The sequence below is a fragment of the Camelus bactrianus genome, chromosome 2 (assembly GCF_048773025.1).
Source record: "Camelus bactrianus isolate YW-2024 breed Bactrian camel chromosome 2, ASM4877302v1, whole genome shotgun sequence".
Lineage (NCBI taxonomy): Eukaryota > Metazoa > Chordata > Mammalia > Artiodactyla > Camelidae > Camelus > Camelus bactrianus.
Window position 1 is genome coordinate 118,816,749 of NC_133540.1, and position 18,951 is coordinate 118,835,699.

General features: G+C 47.3%; 1 protein-coding gene and 1 long non-coding RNA gene across 5 annotated transcripts in view; one reads left to right on the forward strand and one right to left on the reverse strand.

Annotated features, from left to right (window-relative positions):
• Positions 1–10,980: 10,980 nt before the first annotated feature.
• Positions 10,981–12,573, reverse strand: LOC123619161 (uncharacterized). Its single transcript, XR_006727706.2, has 3 exons — positions 12,279–12,573; positions 11,378–11,591; positions 10,981–11,215 (listed from the first exon to the last, which is right to left on the reverse strand). It is a non-coding gene; the product is annotated as an uncharacterized LOC123619161 (long non-coding RNA).
• Positions 12,574–12,596: 23 nt separating this feature from the next.
• The window catches only part of CCDC149 (coiled-coil domain containing 149), a 96,311-nt gene continuing 89,956 nt past the window's right edge, over positions 12,597–18,951 (forward strand). For all 4 annotated transcript variants that reach the window (XM_074349701.1, XM_074349704.1, XM_074349692.1 and 1 more), the window contains exon 1: positions 12,597–12,797. In XM_074349701.1, coding sequence (XP_074205802.1) covers positions 12,750–12,797 — 48 coding nt within the window. In that variant the 5' untranslated portion in view covers positions 12,597–12,749. The remainder of the gene's footprint in view (positions 12,798–18,951) is intronic.

Consider the following 18,951-nt stretch of genomic DNA (forward strand, 5'->3'; position numbering starts at 1 on the left):
GGGAGTGGTGTGTCAAAAGCAAAACATAAGCAGAGTACCAGAGGCAGGTAATCAGGGAGTCTTTATGGGAAGAAGTCAGAGATTCAATTCGACTGGAGTGAATGGTGTAAGAAGACGAGAGAGCAAGTTTCAGTTGGAAAAGTTTTCTGGGGTCCCATGCCCTCAAGTTCTCACTAATCACATTCGATGCCGTGCATTTCTGAGAGAGGCTATTCAGTCACCTATCTTCACGGTTTCTATTTTTTTCTCCCTTCTGTTTTTCATTACGCAGGTACCTTGATCCCTTTCCACTTCAAATAATTATAAAGATGATTATGGAAATGATAGTAGTGGTGCTAATGATGAGGAGGCAGAAGAGATTTTATAAAATTTCCTAATCTACCCAGAAATCCTTCTGCCTCACCCCGAGAAGTCTCCTTGAGATCATCACTCACGAGGTGCTGTGGGCCAATTTCCACTCCCTGGGAGCCCACACGAGAAAAAGTTCGGCAGATGATGGGCTGCTTTTGCCAATCAGCAGAGTGGGGCTGTTTGGCAATCAGTTTGGAGAACACAGAAGTCACAAAACAGCGCACTCAGGCCAGCTCCAAGAGCTGGAGTCCTAGGCTGTTCAGGATGCTTGTTCTTCATTTCAGTTAGGCAGGCGGACCAGCTAAGCACATGACACTGTAGCCACCTGGCAGATGAAGTTCAGCAGTAATTCATCGTTTCAGTTGACCACAAATGTCACCCAACAAAGGGTGCCTGCTGCCCAGCCTGTTACGTGGAGAGCAATCCACTCTTCTTGTTCTTTGCCTTCTTTACGTTCTGGACTCAGTTCAGCTCCCGGACATATTAGGGAAGGACAGGAAAGCATCTCTGTTCTGTGAAGACCATGATATGTCTGTATTAGTTTCCTAGAGTGGACACAACCAAGTACCGCTAAGTGGGGACTGAAAACCACAGCAGCTGTCCCTCTCACAGTGTTGGAAAGGCATTCAAAGCAGGAGGAACAATGATTGCCAAGGCACTGAGGTGGGAGTGTGCCTAGCCCATGTGATTGGAGCAGAGGGAGTGGAGGTGAGAGTCCTGGGTCACCCAGTGGTGATCAGGCCCTCACACAGGCACTTATAAGGAGTCAGGAAATTCATTAAGAAAGAGAGAAATTCAGGACTTCAAGGCCAAGCCTTCTTCTTTTATGCATATCATCTGCTCTGTTGGAATTCCTAAGAATCCTTCCAAACCAGCTTGTGCTCATCTCCCCTGATTCCACCTCCCCCTTTCTCTTCCATCACCTCCTCCTTACTGCACATCTGCCCCATCTCCACACAGCACACATCTTACCTCTCTTATGCCAACCCATCCAAGGCACGTATGTCTAGAAAAGCACCTAGCATGCTGCTTTGCACACAGTAAGCCCTGAGTGATGTTTTCCTTCTTTAGTTCTTAAAATTCTTACCACAATTGTAGGGGTTTTCACTGCAAATCAAATTGGAGCTGAGTTTTCAGAGAAGACCTAGTTTATGTGCAAAGACATAAAGATGTAATAGAATCCTTTCAAAGAGCTCTCTTGCTAATGCTAAATCTTAGGGAACAATGCATTCCTGACATTTGCAGATTCCCAGACCAGAGATAGAATATGATCCAGAGGGGAAAGGGGCGAGCAGTTTTATAAGGTTCTTTGGTCCCATTCTCCTTCCAGATGAAATCTTTATTCATGGGCCAAAAGGAAGGAATTCACATAGAGTAAAAGTAGACTTCATGGATGTCCACAGGGGTATGTGCCCTGACTTTGTCCAAGCCAAGCCTTAGCTACAGAGAATATACTTGTTATGTAAAGGAGCTAAGAACTCTAAAGGACTCCAAGGGGGTACAGGGAAGTTTGTGTATGTTTGTGTGTGTGAGTGTGTGCACATGGAGAGAGAGAGAAGGAGAGGGACTAAGTTCATGTGTTTTGGAGATGGGGGGGTTTGGATCAAGTTAACATAAGAAAGTTTAACAGGCGTTTGACTGCATAGACAAATACAGAAGCAGTACGTAGAGAATGACATCGTTATATGGAAGGAGATTTTTTGTACGTGCAACGCTTCAGACAAGGAGAAGGTTTCAGCACCTGCTTTAATCAACCTTACAACTATTTTTATGAAGATTTACACTTACAGAAGTTTGAGTAGTTTTCTCGAGTTCCTTCCTTTTGCTTATAGTTTGGAATTTTTCCATGTTTTTGGACGCAAATAAATGCAGCTGTTTGCTCTGCAAGAGCTATGGAAAACATATATTTATGCTGCATTTGTGATATAGAGAATGTTCAATTGAGACTGAATTTGGCGTCTTGCCTTATGTTTCAACTTTTCTTTTAAATAACAGGACCTTCATTCATGCAAATAACGCTATTGACTCATCAGCGTGGTACAGCAAAAGAATAGGGGTCTGGGCTGAAAAACCCAATTTCAGTTCTGCTTCACCAGTAATGGGTGATTTTATTGGGGCAGATTTTATTTTCCAAAGATGGCCTCAAACTTCTCACATTGTGAATACTCTTTTGCAATGTGACCTCGACACTCTCCCATCAAAAGGAAAAGTCCATGTCCCTTCCTTTAGAATCCAAATGGGCTGTGACTTTCGGACAACCAATGGAATGTGGCGGAGGTGGCCGTACATGACTTCTGAGGCTGAGTCATAAAAGGCAATGCGGCTTCTGCCTTGTCCACCTGAACACTGGCACTTGGGGCCATGCTGATGTGTAAAACAGTTCACTATCCCATGGCAGCCACACTTCACTTTAATCCTAATAGACCCTTCTAGGGCTCCCAGTGCTTGTGTGACAAATTCCAACTTCCAAAGTTTGCAGTTTAGGCTTGTGGCCAGAGAAGTAAGCAAAAGATGAACCTGCCCATATGGGTATCAAACTATGACCTTGGCTTCATAGTTAATATGCTCCCAAATCAGCTGAGCTCACCCCACCAGGCTGTGAGTTTGCTCTCTACAAGCCATCTTGAGTGCCATCAGGGACACTTCTGATAATAGAATCTCTCTCTTTAAACAATTGGTTTATGGATGAAAAAGTCCCAAGTATATAGGATGCTGAGTTTAGCAGAATCTGTATGTAAATTGGTATTTTGCTGGTGATCAATCTTGTGCTAAAAATGGAAAATCAATAATAAAAAAAGAAAATCTAAGGGGAAAAATCAGTTGTAGACATTTTTGGTCCAACGAATTTCCAAGTCCGAGGACACTGCATCTGAGACCAAGGTTGTGGTCTGTTTCAATGGAAGGTACGAAAGCAAACCAGACGACCATCTCATGGACACAGAATAGAGCGGGAGCTCCCAGTGAGAGGAAAGTTCCAAATAGCACTTCTTGGGAAAGGCGTCTTCAGTATCTCCTTGAGACCAAGAAGGGGTTCATCACATGTAAACAGCAGTTCCAGGATCTCTCAAGCTGCTGAGTTCACTGAACTGCTGAAGGGACAAAGGTTGACTTCAACTCCCCACGTTGATTGCAGAAAAAGCAGTGAGCCTAAGGACACTAACATAGCATGAAGAAGAATAAATATGAATAAAGAACACCTCATCTCATATTACGCAGACATAAAAAAGAGTGAAATAATGCCATTTGCAGCAACACGGATGGACCTAGAGATTATTATACTAAGTGAAGTGAGTCAGAGAAAGACAAATATCATATGATGTCACTTGTATATAGAATCAAAAAAAAAAAAAGATACAAATGTTATTTACAAACCAGAAATAGACTCACGGACATAGATAACGAACTGTGGTTACCAGAAGGGGAAGTGGGGGGAGGGATCGATTAAGAATTTGAGATTAATAGATACACATTACTATATATAACATAAACAAAAAAGACCTACTGTATAACACAGGGAACTATATTCAATTTCTTGTAATGAGCCATAATGGAAAAGAAACTGAAAAAATATGTGTATGTATGTATGTATATGAATAACTGAATCACTTTGCTATACATATGAAGCTGACATTGTGAATCAACTACATGTCACTGAAAAATAAGAATTAAAAAAAAAAAAGAACAACTCATCTCAAGGCCTGCAGCTGGACAGCAATATGGATGGGCACAACAGAAAGATATGGACTGCATGGCATGGGATTGGAGGGGCAAATGTGGCTAAGTCAGTAACAGTTCAGACTATCTCTGATTGAAGTAAAGGGGGCCTTGGCAATGGTTAAGCATTAACTGGGCAGCTGGTAGACCTATACATTCTCCAGCTAGTCCTATACTTTCTCCAGATAATCTATGTAGACACCTAATTAACTTTGTTATACACAGAGATGGGGAAGTCTCATTGAAAAAAAATTGCCCCCCCCCAATTCATATGTTGAAGTCCTAACCCCCAGTACTTCAGAATGTGGCTTCATTTGGAAATAGGGTCATCACGGCTGTAATTAGTTAAGATAGGGTCACACTGGAGTAGGGTGGGGCCCTAATCCAATATGATTGGTGTCCTATGAAAAGGAGAATCTGGGACACAGAGACGGACAGGCACAGAAGGAAGACAGCGTGAAAGACCGAGGGAGAAAACGTCCGTCTAAAGCCAGGGAGAGAAGCCTGCAACACATCCTTCCCTCGTGGCCCTCAGGAAGGACCAGCACAGCCCATTTTGACTTCACACTTCTAGCCTCCAGGACTGTGAGACAACAAATCTCTGTCATTCTAACCACTCGGTCTGTGGTCCACTAATATCACAGCTTAGCACAATAGCAGAGAGCATGGAGCTCAGAGGTTTAGTCCCGGATCCCCGCTTACCAGCTATGTGACTTCGGTCAAGTCATTGAAAAATTATTTAAAATTCGCAGCTTCCTTTTCTATCAAATGAAGATAATCAGGAGTGATCTTCAAAATATTTGACAGCCCATCAGGCACCCTGCAGAGGCTGCCAGACCCACAAGTGGCCACAGGAGAGTGACTACAAGCACATGAGTTCTTAAAAATTCATTCTAGTCTTGGATGGCTAGACTGGCACCAAGCACTTATCTACTGAGGTTCCAGTACCAGTACCAGCAGCACTGCCAGGTACTGTCCACCCCTCCTGTCTGCCCCTTCAGCATGCAGTCAGCTCAGAACGGGGGACACATGGGGACGGGAGCCAAGGAGGGGGAAGCACCCAGGGCTTCAGACATGATGGGGGCTCCTTGGCTGTGCCCACTCGGGTCTCTCTTGGGCTGGCATGTTCGGTGGGGAAGAGGTGTAAGGGTTAGGGATTCATTCCAGGGGAACAGAGCAGCTGTTATTTATCAGCCTGTACGGAAGTACTTTACAATTTCAACAACCAATCCAGACTTCCTGGCTTTTACCTGCTGAATATCAGGTCTGGGATAATTACAGATAATTACAGAGCTTTGTGAAGATCAGATGAGATGACACATGTCAAGTGCTTAGCAAAGTGCCTGGCATATGGCAAGTGCTCAATAAATGCTAGTTTATGTTAGTTTAGAGAAGCATGGTATTTAGATAGAGGTGAAGACACGTTTATTAAGCACCTTCTATGGTTTGTTGCATAGCAAGCAATAGAAAACCAGAACTCTGCTCTTCATGAATCTCAGATATTCTCAGAGCATTGTGAAGGAGCCAGGGCATGGGAAGTGGAAGTTCTGGACTCTGGCCACAGCTCTGTCCCTAACAGGCTCTGTGACCTTGGGCACAGTGCTTTATCACTCTGTGCCTCTATTTCTTCTCTTGTACAATAAGAGGTCCAGCTACCTAAGATTCCTCATCTTTGGAACACTTTATGGTGCTGCAATCTTACTTAGTGATATTAATAGCACCCTCACTAACCTTTTGTACAGAGTTCCACCCAAATGTAACATTCGGCTTAATGTCATGGAGTCATGACCTTCAAGGTCACCTGGCCACATCTGTTCATGTATTGTTGAGAACACTAAGTCACAGAGAGGTCATGGGAGCCACAGCTCCCATGCTCACTGCTTTAACCCACTGCTCCCTTTCCAAACGTTTTGTCCAATTACAACTTTCCTTCACCTTGGAAAGCAGTTCTTGCTTCTTCTTTTACAAATGTTCTGGGATTTGATGAGTAAACCTGCCAACTCAAGCTTTCTGTGTCTTTGTCGTCTTCTGTCCACTCCCAGCTTTCCAAATGGCCCTGGTTTTTCTTATTTGTGTTTTTAAATTTTTTCAAGGTGAAAAAAAACCTTTTTTATTATGGTAAAAAATATATAACACAAAATGTGCCATTTTAACCATTATAAGTGTACCAAATGGATCTAGTTTTCATGGTTCATTCCCAGTTCCTGAAGAGGCTGACTGTATGACATCTCATAGTTGAAGAGCCCGGTTCTGGGCAATCTCTCTGTGTTTCTGCAGTGTTCAGCTGCTTGGGGAACTCAGTTACTAGACTAAAAGCCTCGATGACAGAGGACCAGGTCTTAGCCTCACTGTCATCCCCACTGCCTTGCTCAGCATATAGGACACGCTCAAGAAATGTTTGTCGAGTGAATGAATGACCCTGCGTGTTAAAGGAGATCTTTCTCAAACACCTTATATCACCTTAAGATTATTTTTTCCTGTCTCAGGGGAACAAACAGTGTTAATAAATGACAACAACTGTGTCACATGTGTGCACGTAAGTGGCGTAAACATGCCTCTTTCCCCAAAGGTAAGCTACTCAGTGGAACAGCAGGGTCATGATAAGCTTGTAAATACCCTTGTTGACAGTCTCTCTTTAGAAATCATGTTTACTTGCCACGTTGTGTTCCTGTTAGAGAACAAAGAGAAATTTGCCCTTTGGTGACTGAATGAGGTCAAAGCATTATAATCAGTGTTACCAAGGGCTGACTATTTCTGCCCCACAGATATAATACAAGCGCAGATCACTGCCATCCTTGGAAACATTTGCTCAAATACGCCCACAAACCATGGCTGTGGGCTGCAGGCAAACACCTCTGTCTGCCGCCGGACCAGGTGAGCCACAGCAGCTCAGGGCCCCACCTCTGTCTGGACATGGAAAGGAATCGCGGCTTCGGTGGAAAGTAAGAACCGGTGCCAGTAATCTTCCTAATGGGAATGAATGGGCAGTAACACCCTACAGTCTGGCTTTGTCTCTGGGTCGCTGGAATCTCCCGTCTCACTGCAATTGGAAGCTGCAGAGCAAGGCCTGGCTCAGAGAAGCTATTCCCAAACTGTGAAAGGTTCTCTTTGCTGTCACAGTCATGGCCAGGATGCAGAGGCTGTGACCAACCGGGAGAAGCACATCATTAGATAAATGCCAAGACCTGGTATGAGGGGGGAAGACAGAAAGAAACACCCAGGGCTCCGAAGGACAGCCCAAGGGGCAATAAATATTTGACCAGCCCCGGCCATTTGTGTGGAATGCTACCTTTTCACCCTCTCTATCAAATTGTTTTCTTGGTTCCTTCCCCACCCCCAGTTCCATGATTCTTCTACTGCACAAGAGGAAAAACGACATTTTTGTCGCTTTGCTAGCGAGTTCTGTGCCCGCAGTAGATCCTAGATAATGTTAATTCTCTTCTTTTTCTCTCCCTTTCATTGAAATAAGCCTGCCCATCTCTACTGGGTAAAAATCATCCCCCTACCCTAAGACAAGCATCAGACAAGAGGACAATGTAGGGGATCCTATTTTAGGCAGTCATCAGACTTTTCTATAGAAAAAAAAAGCCTTGCAGAGCGACAGGATCAGTCCCTCTGTTGGCCTGTAGGAGAGGCCAGTGGCCCCCAAGTCAGACGTTTCTATTTTCAGCTCCCCAAGTCCGGAGAGCGGTAACCTCCGCCTGGGTGAGGGCCACGCAGCTCACCCGCCAGCGCCTCGGGCCTGCAGCCTCTCTCTGCATTTCCATTTCCATAAATTTACATCAAGTTTGTGCTGAATCATATCCCCCCCACGCAGAAGAAATGAAATACATTATCAATAAGTACAACAAATTTGAATAATCTAAGAGCTGAGTGACTTCATCTCTTTTCCATTTAACCCTTTCCTTGGACCACAGGCTCACTCTGCTTTTCACATGGGCCAGGGTTGGATTTACCCCCACCCATTCCTGTGCCCAAGGTTTCCCGCTCTTCTCTCCTCTTATCTGGAGCCCCGTGTCCCGCATCTCCCTCTGTCTCTCCTTTCCTTCCTCTCAGTCTCCAGTTCATCGCCTTTTCCTCCTGACATCTTGGTCCCCCTTATGGGAACCCTTCTATCAGCAAAAGCAGCTGCCCCACTGCCTCGGCCTCGGCCCCTCCTCCAGTCCCTGCAATGCACCAGTCAATCACGCCCATGCCTGCGTCCCTTCAGGTTGGTAACCGCAGGTCCCCGGCCTGTCAGGCCATTATCAGCCCCACTCAGTCATTTTGAGCACCTCGGTGGAGATTCAGCAGGGGGTGGAACTTCCTTCCACCCCCTGCTGCCTGGCTGATTGGCAGCCAGCAGGGCCAGGGGTCGGGGGCAGAGTGCAACTGATTGTTTGCTGCTGGGCAGGGAGGGCTTAGTGGGGGCCAAGAAAGGGCCCAGGAGCTCAGGGGGCTAAGAGACAGAGGATGCTCTGAGTCAGGGACCCAGCCAGAATCCCCTGTCTGTCTGTCTCATGTCTGACTGCTGGCCCTGGTAGGGAAATGATGGATGAAGCCCTCTGCAGAGTATCCCAGGTAGAGGGAAGAGAGGAGGCTTATGTTTTACAGAATTGAGGCCAATAGCCCAGAGGACCTCAGGTCTCAGGGCTCTGCAGGTGCCTGACTGCAGTACGCATTGGGACCTGCAGTCCCCTGCCCCTGGTAAAGTCAAGAACAAAGGAAGGCAGTTAGCAACCAGGTTATGGGCATTACTGTCTAAATGGTCCTCCCTTGACAAGAGCAAGAATTGGGGACCTTGGCTTATATAGAGCTAATTAATATATATATTTTGTGTGTATGTGTGTGTGTATCTGTCCCTATAACCACAGTCATTAACAATCATTTTCTTCCCAGGCTCGTCAGATTGGGTTTCCTAATTCAGGAAAAAAATGACTGGGGATAGGAGTGGCCATGAAAATTGCCCCAGTTGTACATTTCAGAGAAAAGCCAAGCCAAAAATCTACTGCAATTTTGCTTAGTTTCCTTTAATGAGAACGCTGATATTTTTGCTTGGGCAGCCAGAATCTGAACTGAAAATACTGTCTAGAGAAGTTGTATCAAAAGCTGGAGGGCTTTCCTGTATGTCTGGGGCTGTTGGGACTTGGCCAAAGTCATCTTGCAAGTCAGTAGAGAACCCACAGTGAGAGGCTAGGTTTCTAACAGTAAGTTCAAGTCATCCTTTCTTGCCCAGTATCTCCAGAGATTTGTTTTGTTTTGTTTTCATCAGCATTTGCCTGTTCAATTTCTTAGATTAAGCTATTTTGGAGTTTCCACATCTAAAACCCTCTCCAACTTTTGAAAGTTTAGAGCATTGCTCAAAAGCATCGAAGCACTTTTCTTCTAACTATATGTGCATATAAATAAATAACTAGAACTAGCCCTGGGGCTATGAAAATATATGGAAAAATTGGGTCCCTAGAGATTTTTCAGAGTTAAGGGGATGTGAAAAATAGAGGCTAAAAAGACAATGGGTCAATACTTAGTGCCAGGGTGGCAAATTTCAGATGAGGGCACCGGGTTTTGAATGGATCCCGTGCAAATGGACTGTGCGATGGAACTTTTAATGTACTGCTTTGATCACTGGTGAGGACAGTCGATGAGTGGTTTTAGTTTTTTCTTTGAAAAAAGTTAACCACAATATAATTAGCTTTGTATTTGTCAGCCCGGGTTGCTGTTGACGTGGTGTCTGAAGGCCTTCTGGTATAGGTGCCTGAAAGCTTAAACTGCATTTAATTATTATTATTACTCAATGTCAGGCTACATAAATGAAAAGAGATAAAAAAGAATTGCTCCCAGCTACATTGCCTTGGTTTGTGATTTCATCACATCTCACGAGCTAAGCAGGTTCGAGCTGGCACTCGGGGCATGAAACCTCTAAGGGAAACCCAGGCAACTGGAGATGCCGTTTCAACTGAGTTGAAAGTTTCTCCACGTGGTGAGGAGGGTAGAGGCTTGCCACTCTTTGATTTTCCTCCCCAGTTTTATTTTTAAACACCTTAATAACTGGCTGACTTCAGAGAAGAAAAGCAAATAGGAGCAATAGAGTCATACAGAGAGTTGTCTTAAAGGTACATGATCTCTAATATGAAGATTCCTTGGCTCCCAACAGCTTGTGTGCTGATGGTCGTACTGCCTGAAATACCAGCGAAGGCGCCAAAGCTGCAGCAGTACTTGAAAGCCTCAGCTAAATGTGCTATCGGAAAGGGGCCGGCTGCTTTCCCACCTGAATGCTAGCTGAGAGCAAGGCGCAGACCAGGAGTCGCAGGAAGGCAGATGGACTAAGTTATGCCCACTCTATTAGCCTACAGTCTATTTCATTGACAAGTTGGAACAAAACCAGATGGTTTGCCAGAGGGCAATATATTGGCAGACAGTACCTTTCTTCTTAGCATGAGACATCGATCGGGCCGTTAGGAACAAGTGTTTGGTGCTGAGTTAACCCTAGACATTCAGTTCAGGGATGGCCTTCTTTCCACACTTTTGGATTACAAAGAATGGAGTAGGTGGCCCAAGTGGTCAGAAGACCAGAAGCCTTAGCTGTATTGTAGCCCCTTTGTTTTCTCTTGTTCCCTAGAGCATTTGTTTGCAAAACTTGGATGGTAAGGCTTGCAAACCTTCCAGTACAGGGACCGTGGTCTGCAATGTTGTTGAATGTGTCCAGAATGGGTACGGAATTTGTAGGCAATAGGCACTGAATCAAAGTGCTGCCTACTGTCTCCTTCTCATAGCCCCTGGCCCTCCAGAATCTGCTGTAGAATCCTCTTTAGATGAGGACCCAACAGGTCATGGTGCCAGGGCTGCCAGGGAGAGTTCCGGCCATCCAGGCTCCTTAGCAGTGGTGAAACCATTTATATCAGTTATCTGTTGATACATAGCAAACCACACCAAACCTCAGTGGCTTAAAACAATGGTTTGTTTAGCCCATGATCTGCAGGTCAGCAAACTGGGCAAGGTTCAGCCGGGTAGTTCTTCTGCTGAATTCAGCTGGGCTCATGCAGGCATCTGTGGCAGCTGGGGGTCAATGGCTTCACTCGCATATGTGGCAGCTGGCTGGTTGGTGGCCTTTAGTCCTGCATCATTCAGCAAGATATTCTGGGCTTATTTCTGTGGCGATGATCACAGGTTCCTAAGGGCATAAGCAAGGATAAGCCTTACTTCACAGGTCCTTTACAAGCCTTTTGGTTTTGCACATTTGCAAACACTGCATTAGCCAGAGCAAGTCACACGGCTAAGCTTGGAGTCAAAGTTACAGACAGAGGCTGGGAAACAGGCAGGGGATTATTGATACCATTCTGCAAACAATCTTCCACGCCAACAAAACAAGGCCAAGAACAGAATGCAGTATTTCCATCTCCCAGGGGTGATACTTCATTTTCAGGTTTCCAAGATGCTGAAGAGGGTCTCTGGGAGCTAGAAGTCCTAGTTGAGACACTGTTTCTCCACTTTTCCTGACAAATGGACATAACATCCATCTTGCAGGGTTGATCCAAGATTAACAGGCGCTGAAACATTAAATAAATGATGGCTTTCACAACTGTAAAATGGATTCAGAACCTCTCAGTCTACCTGCTCATCTCCACAGGAAGTGTTTCTGCAAGTACGGAAAGCTCACTACTGGTGTTGGTTCAGGACAGGATTTTAGGTGACGTGGGAAAACCACCTTGAATAGTATGGACTCGAGTGAAGAGTCCCCTGCCCTCTGTAATTCTCTTTCAGTCCATCCTCTTAGAAGAACGTCTCAGTTTGATGCCAATGTCTTTAACACCTCTCTCCACACGTGCTAAGCATCACACTCGGAGCTTTGGTTCTATTTAGAATTCATTACTGTTTTATTTTCAATGTTTTCATTTGTTGTCTATTTATGACAGTTGATAATTTAAGAAATAAACAGAAATACATATGAGTAGCTTAAAAAATCATGTTAACTATATAACAACATGCGGTTCATTCACTCATAGGTTCAACAGATAATTGTAGAGCAACTACTATGTGCCAGGCCTTGTACCCAATGTTCATCAGAGAAGGAAGCAACCCTCTGCCCGAGTGGGGCTTGCATTCTAGCGGTGGGAGCCGCATTGATGTTCAGGGAATGGCTGGATTTGGGGATTTGCTTCTTGTGGGGGTCACAAGAGGTGCCCACCAAGCCAGCCTCCCACCGGGAGAGCGGTAATCCTGTAGTCAGAAGTTACCTGCCACCTATGACCCCGAAGGAGGCCCAGAGCCGGGTCCAGGGTCTGCGCGGGGTCCCAGGCTGCGCACAGGGGGCGGGGTACACGGGGTCCCGGGACTGTGCAGGGTCAGGGAGCCGCGCGGGGTCGTGGGGCTGCGAGGGGTCGGGGGTCTGCGCGGGGTCCTGGGACTGTGCAGGGTCCCGGGCTGCACGGGGCGGGCCAGGGCCCGCTCGGCGGTGGCTGTGGCCCGGGCGGGCCGCGGCTCCTCCTCCCCTTCCTCCCGCGGAGGCTGACGTTGAGTCAACAGCGCGGGCGGCCGCAGGAGGCGGCGGTGCGGCGGCTCGGAGGCGCCGGGCCCTCTCGGGGCCGCGCGGGGCCCAGGTGGCTGCGACCGCGGTGGTGCGGCAGGAGGAGGAGGCGGCGGCGGCGGCGGCGGCGGAGGAGGAGGGCGGCGTCCATGAAGCCGCCCCGCGCCCGGAGGAGAAGGCCATGAACGGCGACCGGACCGAGAGCGACTGGCAGGGGCTGGTGAGCGAGGTGAGGCCGAGACGCCGGCCAGGCGGGGTGGGCCGGGCCGAGCAGCCGCCAGCCCCGAGCCCGCGCCCCCCCTCCCCCGGTGGGCGAGCCCGGGCGGCGACTCGCGGGGGACGCGCACCCCGCGGCCTTGGCTCGCTGCCCCCGCGCGCCCGGCCAGGTGCGCCGTTCCTCCCGCACTTTCCGGTCGGCGGGCGCCACTTTCTTCCACGCCAGCTGGTGCCAGCCTTTGGGGAGGGGCCTTCCCTCCGGGCAGGGTTTGGCCCTGGATTGGAGAGAGAAGCGCGGGGATCCAGGAGTAGGAGCTAAGCCCCACCTGCCTTCTCGGTTACCACTGTTCTGGAGCCAAGCGATTGGTCGCCCGCGGCTGAAGCGGAAAGGTGGTGCCGGGGTGGGGGTGGGGGGAAATCCGGGTCCCGGGGCAGCACCCGGGCCAGGTGGAATCGCCTGCAGCGGAGGTTGGGGCGGGAGCAGTTCGGGGTCCTCCAAAGCCTTTGTTCATTCACTCATTCAGTTCAGTCAACACAACGCTGGTGCAAAAGTCATTCGACTTGTGAAAGCAGAGAATACCACGCCCCCCAAACTATTTTGTCATAAACACCCCTGGGGTCCGCTTCGGGACTCCCATGCTGTCCCCTCTTCAGTCACCTTAAGGGTGTTTTGGCCTGGGAGGGGCTGCCTGACTTCTCCAGGTGAGAGGGGGTGCTGATGCCTTTCTCTCGCGTTAAGTTGCTCGTCCTGATGTCCCACCGTGGCTGACGGCACTCAGCCACGTTACCCAGCCACGCTGACTATTCCCCCGGACACCCCCATCCCCAAGGCCACCTTGGGTCTTCTTTTTCACTCTCCTTTGCACACAATGCAGGATGTAGTGATTTTCTCTCTTCCTTCCCATGTTGGGTGTTGGAAGTGAAACCTACTGTCTTTCTCCTTTAATCATTTGTTTGGGCCTCCAGGTCAGTCTGATAACTATTAAATGTCCACTGTGTGCAAAGCATTGTATTTCTGAAGAGGAATGTACTGTCATAGCTTCTCCCCAAGTTTCGTGTATTCACTCTCGGTCTGTACAAAATAACTATACAGTACTAGGGTACATTGTCCCCATCTCCTCTGTCAGGCTTTATGTCAAAGGAAAGATCCTCGGGGATCTTTTTTCTTGGCCCATCAAGAATCATTCCCAGTAGTCAAGGAAGCTGGAGGCGGTTCTTCATAGAAGTCCAGTGCTGGGCTCTGAAATAGCAGAATGTTTACTACTCCAACAAACACTTGTTGAATGCCTTTTAGGATTCAGATACATCGCTAGGTATTTGGGATGTAGTGGCCAAGAAGACAGACAGCCCTTTCTGCCATCATAGAACCCCTGAAGCACATGGTATGGTTTGGGAGGAGAGTCACACAGTAAACACTGAGAGTATACTAAAGGGTGGATGTGAAGGATGAGAAACCAGAGAAGGCAGTGCTCGCTTGCATGGCTGTCCCTGGAGCGAGCACACCTCTACCCTGCACTGACCACGTGGGATTGTGGCCTCATGGTCTCCCCACTAGGCTGGGAGTTTTTATTTGGCTCTTTGCTCCAAGTGCCCATTCTTGGAGCTCCATATACGGCAGCTGCTCAGAAAATACTTCTAGAATAAGTCAAGTTCTGGAAATGGGTCTTTTAGGAGTTGTCTTGTCTACCCCAGCTGCGTTTCTCCAGAGTAATGCCTTCTTGCCTTCAGATAATTCATTAAAGCTTAGGATGCTGTGGGGATGTGAAAATGAACACAGCGTGCTTCCTGCCTTCATAGTAGCTTATGGCCATTTCTTGAGTCCATCCCTGATGTTCAGCGTTTCTCATGGCCTCGTTCTCATAATGGTATAAGGTAGGAGTTATTTCATATTTTACAGAGGAGAAAACTGGCTCAGACCAGCGAAGGAACTTGCCCAGAGTCTCACAGCTGGAGAGGGCAGAATCTGAACCCTGGTCCGCCTTGACTCCAGGGCTCGGGGTTCCTAGGCCACGCTTTGTATTTTAATCTCCGGTTCATCTGTGTCTTCCCCTAGGCAGCAGGTTCCCCAAGGGAGGGAGCCACGTCTTACTCTTCTTTAAATCCTCAGCAACGGGATGGGATCAGTGTTTCTAGAATATGATGTACAGATCACCTACATCAGAGTCATTTTGTGAGCAAAAAATACAGTGAGTCACTTGGAATTTTGGGGAAAAATGCAAATTTCTGGGTCCCTCCCCAAATCTACTGTAGTGGATTGAATCGTGTTCTTTCCCCCATGGAAACATCTAAGTCCTAACGTCCCAGTAACTTATTTGGAAATAAGACCTTATTTGGAAACAGGCTCTTTGTATGTATAATCAAGCTAAGGATCTTTAAATGATCCTGGATTTAGGAGGGGCCCTAAATCTAATGACTTGTGTTCTTATAAGAGAAAGCAAAGATAGATTTGAGACACAGAGATACAAGGGAGGAGGCTATGGGAAAGCAGGGATGCACAGAGAGGAGGTCCATATGAAGACAGAGACAGACATTGGAGTTAGGCAGCGACAGCCAAGGGATGCCAAAGGTGGCCGGCAGCCATCAGAAACGGGGTGAGGCTTGGAATAGATTCTGCCTCATAGCCTCTAGAAGGAACCAATCCTGCCGACAGTGTGTTCTTGGACTTCTAGCCTCCACAACTGTGAGAGGATAAATTTCTATGTTTTAAGCCACCCAGTTTGTAGCGATTTGTTATGGCAACCACAGGAAACTAATGACCTTATCTGCATGAAAGTGCTTAGGGGTGTGGCCCCCAAATCTGCTTTTCTCACCAACGGGGCTCCCCAAGTAATTCCCCTGCCTACTCAAGTTCTGCTGACCTGGCTTCCCTGGGTGTGGACTGGGTCTGGTGTGGAGAAATCATCTGGGGCTCAGGAAAGTAGGATTCAAGGAAGAGTATGGTCAGTGGCTAGTGGTCTTTGAAAGTGATTTTGGAAGCCGATGGAAGGAGCTGGGGAAGGCATCACCAGACATCTGACCTGGGTCAGATGGGCTTTTGACAGCTCATGCCTATTTCTGCAGAAGTCCCGGGTTCTGCCTCCCGCCTTGTGTCCACACGCCATCGCCCTTCCTGCCCAGAGCCCTGTGCTCTCTTTCAATCAGTTTGCTTCCTCGGCTGGCCTCCAGGAAACATTTTTTATGGAAATGATGTTATAGAGATCAGTTTTGTTTTCAGAGTTTTAGTGTAACAAGGCGAAATCACAGCCGTCTCTCAGGCCCTGAAGTAAACACGGCCACGCATGTGAAAGGAGCGTGGCTGGTGTTCTCTTCTGGAAATTAACCGTCTGGGGAGGGGGAAGTGTGTTCCTCTTCACCACCTGAGGTGATCTTTAAAAATCAGGGGGAAATCTTGAAATGCAGTCGTGCAGACAATCAATAACTTTATTTCTAAGATAAAAGTCCTGGTCATCTCTTAGCCTGCTGCCCTGTGATAAACCATGCCCAATTCAATTTCACTATTTGAATTTTGGTTAATTAATTAGATAGCAATCAATCCTATATTCCTTGAGCACGTTGTATGCAGTGTCTGTGAGGCAGATATAGAAGATGGTTCACCCTGGGCCTCTGCCCAAGGTAGAGCAGCTGACACTTGGGAGAGAGGCTGAGCAAGCCTGCAGTCTGACCCTGCGGTTAAGGGCGCAGCTTTGGGTCTCATTTGTTGACTGAGATTGGAGGGGAAGTCTTGACTCTATTTCTTTCTTGGTGCAAATGGTCACAAACCCAACCCAAGGAGGTTCAGCTCAGAGGGAAGTTATTGACTGATATTGTGGGTTGAATTGTGTCCTCCCCAAAATACATTCAAGTCCCAAACACCCCCAAACCTGTGATTGAGACCCAGTTTGGAAACTGGATCTTTGCGGATGTAATCAAGTTAAGATGAGGTCACTTGAATGGGCTTCTAATCCAATGACCAGTGTCCTTAAGAAGAGGGAAATTTGGGTGCAGAGATGCACAAAGGGAAGACAACGTGAAGACACAGAGGAAGGAAGGCCGTGTGATGCCGGAAGCAGAGATTGGAGTTACGTTGCCCCAAGCCAAGGGCCCAGCCATGGATTGCTGGCAGCTACCGGGAGCTAGGAAGAGGGAAGGAAGTATCTTCCCCTAGAGCCTTATTAGGGAGCTACCAACGCCTTGGTTTTGGACTCCTAACCTCCATGACTATCAGAGAATTAATTTCTGTTGTTTTAAGTCACCCAGTTTCTGCAATTTGTTGCGACAGCCTCTAGCAAATGAATATAGCCGACATGACTAATAATTCCCTGAGGGGGGTGGCTTTGGGCACAGCTGGATTCAGCACACAAACAGATGTTTTTCTCTCCATTTTGGGGGTTGCTTGCTGCCCGGCTTCAGTGTCAGCCTCCCACCTTCTCAAGTTCAAGACCAGAAGGGAAGACAGAAAGTCTTATGCAGGAGATTCTGTAAAACTCTAGGAGTCACTCCATTGGAACCCACTTGGGTCCCTCACCTGCCCTGGAGGAAATTGCTCAGGAGTGGAGTGATCTGATTGCCTCAGGCCTGCAGTTGTGCGGGAGGCCTGGCCCAGGCCACGTGGACTGTGAGTGGGTTGGGGCTGTTGGGACTGTTTGCCAGAAGAAGAGGAATGGTTGCTGAGAGAATCACCACACCGTGCGACTTCTCTGAGCCTCCTTTTTCTCATCTGTAAACAGGATAACATGGTACCTTCTGCACAGGTGCGATGATTGTGAGGATCCAATGAAATAATTCTTGTTAGCTCTTTGCTCTTTGCCCAGCAAGCAGAAGTGTTCAACAAACATTAGTACAATGAGGGTGAACCCCAGGACTCAAACTCAGGTGTTCACGAAATGAAAGCTTCTTTATTTTGCTATAACACCTGAATCATGATTATAAACTCCCATGGTAAGGGTGGTGGGAACGTAATCTGGATTGGAGTCACCCCTCTGCCTGAACTTGTATTTGAGTTCGAGGGGCTATAAGTAGTACTCAGCCACTGGCAGGCATGATGGGATGGGGGCACACACCTGGGCTGGGCTATTTGTGTTCAGCCACATCCTCCTCATATCAGTCTAGGATCTGGTCACTGGTCACTGTCGGTCACTGTTGTGTCCTCCCTTGTTTCCCTCTCGGGCCTCTTCTGGCCCCTGTCACACCCATGCTGCTTTGGGTGAATGGAGAACAAGGTGATGGATTCCTCCTCTGCTGCTCTGGGCATGGGGGACTTTGCTCCCTTGCCCACGGTGGGGGACCTCAGTCATGTTCTGCTGTCCCTGAGTCACTCCTGAGCTGAGGGAAACTTTGGGAAACTATGGTGCAGTTCTCTTCATAGATGCACCACACCTCACCAGGCTGGGTCCAGGAAATTGAGGATTATTTTTCACTTCCTAAGAAAGAAGGGTATATTCGTCAAAATCTAAGCCACTTAACAAAGATACCTACTCCCAAAAATATATTGTTTTAAATAAGGTAGATATTTAGGTCTCTTTTGTGCCATAGTGGAGTGGTTCAGGCTGGGAAGGCAGCCCCGCTCCATGAGTCAGTAAAGAACCCAGGTTTCTCCCATCTTGTTTCTCTACCGTTTCTTAGAGGGTGGTCCTCTGTATAACTGTGTAATTAAAGCTGGGTTCCTGCCATGTTTTGTCCCAGCCCATGGGAAGGGGAAAGAGAGAGAGAGAAAGAGGAAGTCCAAGTCAAGGGGCTTTTTGTTTTTTTTTTTAATTAGGGATGACTAGAGAGCTGTACATATCCCTTCTCACATCCCATTGGTCTGAGCACGGTCATATGGCCACACCTAGCTGCAAGGGAAGCTAGGAAATACCCGCTTTAGCTGGATGTGCCCAGCTTAAATTTGGGAGGGTTCTATTAAAAAGTTAGAAAAGTAGGACATGAAAAACACAAACCATAAAAGGAAAAAAAGGATAAGTTGGACTTTACCAAGACTAAAAATTTCTGCTCTTTGAAAATCTCTGTTAGGAAAATGAAAAGACAAGCCAGACTAGGAGAAATTTTGTGTGGAACCCATATCTGATATCCAGAATATATAAACAACTCTCACAACACAATAGTGAGAAAACAACCTAATTTTAAAAATGGGCAAAAGAGTTAAATAGACACTGCACTGAAGAAGAGATTCCAATGGCAGACAAGCACAC